The sequence below is a fragment of the Orycteropus afer genome, unplaced genomic scaffold, assembly GCF_000298275.1.
Source record: "Orycteropus afer afer isolate SDZICR_OR568_19922 unplaced genomic scaffold, OryAfe1.0 scaffold00249, whole genome shotgun sequence".
Classification (NCBI taxonomy): Eukaryota; Metazoa; Chordata; class Mammalia; order Tubulidentata; family Orycteropodidae; genus Orycteropus; species Orycteropus afer.
In genome coordinates, this window is record NW_006921836.1 from 153097 (window position 1) to 158539 (window position 5443).

The 5443-nt window shown below is 43.3% G+C and overlaps 1 protein-coding gene across 1 annotated transcript; it reads left to right on the top strand.

Moving 5' to 3' along the window:
* The first annotated feature begins 2803 nt into the window (after positions 1 to 2803).
* SRSF1 (serine and arginine rich splicing factor 1) lies at positions 2804 to 5066 on the top strand. Its single transcript, XM_007949634.1, has 5 exons — positions 2804 to 2997; positions 3378 to 3562; positions 4106 to 4278; positions 4480 to 4666; positions 5044 to 5066. Exons 1-5 carry the CDS (start codon positions 2804 to 2806, stop codon positions 5064 to 5066), a joined length of 762 nt encoding a protein of 253 aa, XP_007947825.1.
* Positions 5067 to 5443: the final 377 nt, after the last annotated feature.

The following is a 5443-nucleotide window of genomic DNA, read 5'->3' on the forward strand; positions in this document are numbered from 1 at the left end:
GTTAATCAACTCTAGGGCACTGATAACATTTAAGATCACCTCCTCAATTGTAACCAATCACTAAGTTACTGTTATCCTAGGAGACCATTTCCTACCATACCCTAACCCCATCACTGACCCCAGAACCTACAATTTGGTTAAATTTAAATACCAAAAAGAGGCCAATAGATAAACAAGAACATCCTATTCACACCATATTAAGCTTCATCTTGTATTCCTCTGAACTGAACAAAATGAGAAACAATCAAATTGAACAGAAAAGCGTAAATCAAAGCAAATGCAGAATTTTCTTCTTTTTGTGGCATGAAAATGTCTTGAAAGTAAAAGCACTAAGGAATGTTGGGCAATCTACTTCCATAATGATACTGCCTCGGAAACCCCAGGAGGGGTCACTATGAGTCGGATCTGACTCAATGGTATGAGTTTGGTTTTGGTATATCACTTTAATTATCACTAAACATTAGGAGCTCTGGTAGCGTAGTGCCGAAGGCACTTGACTGCTAACCAGAAGGCTGGCGATTCAAACCCAGCAGCCACTCTTTTGAAGGAAGGTTGGGCAATCTACTTCTATAGTGATACTGCCTCGGAAACCCAAGGAGGGATCGCTATGAGTTGGGTCCGACTCGACGGCACATAACAACAACAACTACTTAACATTAATCAAGAGAAGACGAAAATTGGAACAGAAAAAATATATGCTCAGTAAGTAACTGTTAAATGAAGAATGAATATATGATATTGACAAAAAAAATTTTTGAACTCTTCTCTGCTACTAACTAAATGGGACGGTGAAAGAAACTGTACATTTGTTTAAATGTTGTCCTTTTTGATCACCCTATCTCGTTTTAAAAAAAAATCAGATTCTTCTCTTTTTTATTAAAATCTGTTTTAAAAAATATCACTGAAGGACAATTTATCCCCTCCTCTAAAATTTTCAGAGGTTCTTTCACCTTTTTATATCTACAGGCCCCTTTAAGAATCTGATTGAAATTACAAATCCTCTCCCCAGAAAAAGTAAATGCACATATAATTTTGGAAATTTTCACCAAGAGTTCAAAGACTACTAAAGATCCTCTCTATATCTGTTGAGGATCTACAGACCCAGAGTAAGCATTCCTGCTCAAAGTATGTCAAACCAAATTTGTATTTTCAAATCACTGAGACATGTGAATTAAGAGAGCATGCCCTTCTCCTGTAAGACTAATCTAGTTTTACCCCAAGGCACTTTGGGTTTTTAAAATACTGGTTTTCTTCTTTACAGTGGCCTCTAGGAAGACCAGGTTCAAATTTGTAGTCCATCTTCCAGACCATCTGCAGGCTCCTGCTGTAGACATTTTGTGTACTGATCTTATCCAGTTCATCTTAAAAACCTCCCCACTTATTTTCTCATTCCCCTGATTTCTTCATCCAGTTTTAATGTTTTATGGTATCTCTGTAAACTACCTTGCATCCTTAAGTACAAGGGCTGTGGTAAATAAATAAATATGAAGAAAATCATCTTTAATTCGGAGTGCAGATCTCTTTTAGCCTACTTATGACTGCAGGGTTTTTTATACCTTATTTCCAACATTTAAAAAGTCCAATATTTCACATAAAACTCCAGATTTTAGTCATCTCTAGAAAAATGTAACAATTTATCTCCTCGAACCAGCATGCACGCAGGATCACAGTCCGCACCAGCAATTGTGGTCTCAATGGTCACAGTTCTCACTTACGTTACTTAAGAGGCCTGGGAATGAGTACAAAACTCTTGCATTTAATTAGTTAGGGGGGGAAACCTTTGAATTTGGTATTAACTTCAGGATTTTGCAAACACAAATACTTTCTTCTTCCTTGTTCTTTGGAAGGCCTAGGACAAATAACAGGCATTTCATTCTGCAAGTATTCACTTAGCCTCGCCTCTCCAAGGCCCAACGATTGGCAATCCGTGAGAAGTGTGTATAGCGTTGACTTCCTAGTTGGAAGTTACCACTTATGATGTGATCAGGGCACGACCTAGCGCCGCAACACATGGGCGTGTTGAATTGAGTTACGCATTCTGAACCGAAGGTGGAATGATACTTATTGCAGAATATTTATTAAAGAATGTGAACTGCATTCCCCTAAATCAGACACTTTTTTAAGCAGTACACGACCTATCTGCAGGCGACGGGGCGATAAGGAAAAGCTACGCCCCAACTCCCTATTGAATCCCCAGCAACGTAACCCCAGAACTACGCGTAGCCCTCGAAGATGCCCCCATTTCCGGAGCAAATGCCCGGTCCCTCCTCCTTTGTCCCCGCCCTCAAGATTCTTTCCCGCCAAAGGCCGTTATCGTCCCAGAGCATTGTGGGACAAGGCTCTAGGCTAGGTTTCACCAAATCCTTTCAAGGAGCCAAAATGCTTCAAAAGAGGCTCAATCCTGGGGACATGAACTATGCTTGACGACCCAATAGGGATCAATAGCCTCTTTAACAAGGGTTCCGTATTTAATTTTTACCACATGGCTGATAACCCCATTGGCAAACTGCTCCGCAAGTTAGGAACGCGGGGAACTTTTTTCCCTTCGTGCGGAGGGTCACGTCGCGCGTGCGCCTGCGGCCTTTTCAAGAACGCCGTTACGCACTTGCGCGTGCGTATTGAGATCGAATAGCTGCTTCCTCCCGCTTCTCTTCCTCCCTCCCCCCCATATCCGTGCGCCGAGCTGATAAAGGCGCCATTTTGGAGAGGCCGCGGGAGACGTGGTGTCGCTGCAGGCTCGCTCTGTAGTGCGCTAAGCTTGGTGGGAAGGCCTGTTCTCGAGTCCGCGCTTTTCGTCGCCGCCATGTCGGGAGGTGGTGTGATTCGTGGCCCGGCAGGGAACAACGATTGCCGCATCTACGTGGGTAACTTACCTCCAGACATCCGAACCAAGGACATTGAGGACGTGTTCTACAAATACGGCGCTATTCGTGACATCGATCTCAAGAATCGTCGTGGGGGACCGCCCTTCGCCTTCGTTGAATTCGAGGACCCGCGGTGAGGCGGCATGGGGCTTGCAGCCTTAAGGAAATAGGTTGGAGTAGTTGGGGGAGGCTCTTTGAGAGGGGTGAGGCGCTATCGCCCATGCAGGAAATTAAGTAAGGAGTCGAGTCGGCGTGGCGTCTCTGGTGGCTGGGCCCAGTGGACATCCCCGGAGCCGACTCGCAGGCTTGGAGCGGGAAACTGAGGCGCCCAGGGCTGGTGTAGTTGTCGGGAGCCTGGCGTGCTTCTGGGTGGGGGAGGGGCCCTTCCTATTATGTAGCGCATGTGGGCTCTTTCACCCTCCGTGCGCATGTGCGGGAGTGCTGCTACGTCCAGACTGGGCTTGGCTTCTTCGGATCCTTACTCTCATACTTCTGCTTTCTGTGATCACGCAGAGACGCGGAAGATGCGGTGTACGGTCGTGATGGCTATGATTACGATGGATACCGTCTGCGGGTGGAATTTCCTCGAAGCGGCCGCGGTACTGGCCGAGGCGGTGGCGGGGGTGGAGGCGGCGGAGCTCCCCGAGGACGCTATGGCCCACCATCCAGGCGGTCCGAAAACAGAGTGGTTGTCTCTGGTGAGCTTACTAGTTTTATAAATTTATGGGAAACGGGACAAAAACTAAAGTTTTCCTTGTATGGGTAGTTTGACAATTGCAAGTTTTATTTTAGCTTTTCGGGTGAGTTTAGTAAACGAGAATGACTGTAATGGGAATTTACCAAGTAAGATTGCGGTACAAGAATATGGAGGTCCTTACTTTGTAAAATATTTTGGATTCTGGACAGGCTTCGAACCAGTTCGACCCCCTGCTGAGAACTTTCCTTTCCATCCCAGATACACTCAGTCATAGTGTATGCTTCCACAAAGTTCTTAAAGAACTAGGGATTTTGTTAAAATGTAGATTGTAATTTGGTAAATCCTGGGTAAAAAGGAGAATTCTCTAAGGGGATCAAACATGAACGAACCAGTTCAAAGCCCTGATTCTGGATTCTAGAATCTTACCAGCTCTTTACCAGGAATCTGATAGAGTACCGGTCATTATGTATTGATTCTAGTGTGTATTATAAACTCAATGTGAAGTTTGGGTTATTTAGTATTGAGAAGTTAAATCACTTTTCAGGACTGCCTCCAAGTGGAAGCTGGCAAGACTTAAAGGATCACATGCGTGAAGCAGGTGATGTATGTTATGCTGATGTTTACCGAGATGGCACTGGTGTCGTGGAGTTTGTACGGAAAGAAGATATGACCTATGCAGTTCGAAAACTGGATAACACTAAGTTTAGATCTCATGAGGTAGGTTATGCACTTAATTCTTTTCTTTGGCCAGAATTGGATACAGTGGTCTTAAACAATGGAATTTGAAGGTAAGGTTTCAAGCAAGAGTGTCCAAGTAAAGTACCAGATTTCTGGTATTAGTTACAATGTATTCATTCAGCATGCCTGAAGGCAGGTGAAACTTAGATCTTTCAATCGAAAGTTCTGTCTATCCAATAGGGAGAAACTGCCTACATCCGGGTTAAAGTTGATGGGCCCAGAAGTCCAAGTTATGGAAGATCTCGATCTCGAAGCCGTAGTCGTAGCAGGAGCCGTAGCAGAAGCAACAGCAGGAGTCGCAGTTATTCCCCAAGGAGAAGCAGAGGATCACCACGCTATTCTCCCCGTCATAGCAGATCTCGCTCTCGTACATAAGATGATTGGTGAAACTTTTTGTAGAACCCATGTTGTATACAGTTTTCTTTTACTCAGTACAATCTTCATTTTTTAATTCAAACCGTTTTGTTCAGAATGGGCTGAAGTGTTGAATTGCATTCTTGTGTAATATCCCCTTGCTCCTAACATTTACATTCCCCTCATGTCTTTGATAAATTGTACTTTAAGTGATGTCATAGACAGGATTGTTTAAAATTAGTTAACCCTCCATGCTCTTCAGACTGTGATATTGTGTAAATGTCTATTCTGCTCTGGTTTGTGTGAACTGGGATGTTGGGGGTGTTTGTGGTTTATCTTACTTGGGGAAGTTCTTATGTTTATCTTGCCTTTTCATGTGTCTTTCTGTAGACATATCTGAAGAGATGGATTAAGAATGCTTTGGATTAAGGATTGTGGAGCACATTTCAATCATTTTAGGATTGTCAAAAGGAGGATTGAGGAGGATCAGATCAATAATGGAGGCAATGGTATGACTCCAAGTGCTATTGTCACAGATGAAATTGGCAGTATTGACCTTATACTAAAAGGCAAGGGTTAAAAATTATTATATACGTCTACCTTAAAACACTTGCAAGCATCTTATGCCATTATCTTTAGCTACAATTGCTTTGTTTTTTTATACCTTGGCAATTGTGGCAAAATTACATGCCCATTTTGTAACGATTTATTTTGCTCCCTTCCCCCTTTTTTTGTTTTAATAGGGACTAATGTGGGAAGAACTGGCTAATTTGTCACAGTGCTTAGTTAC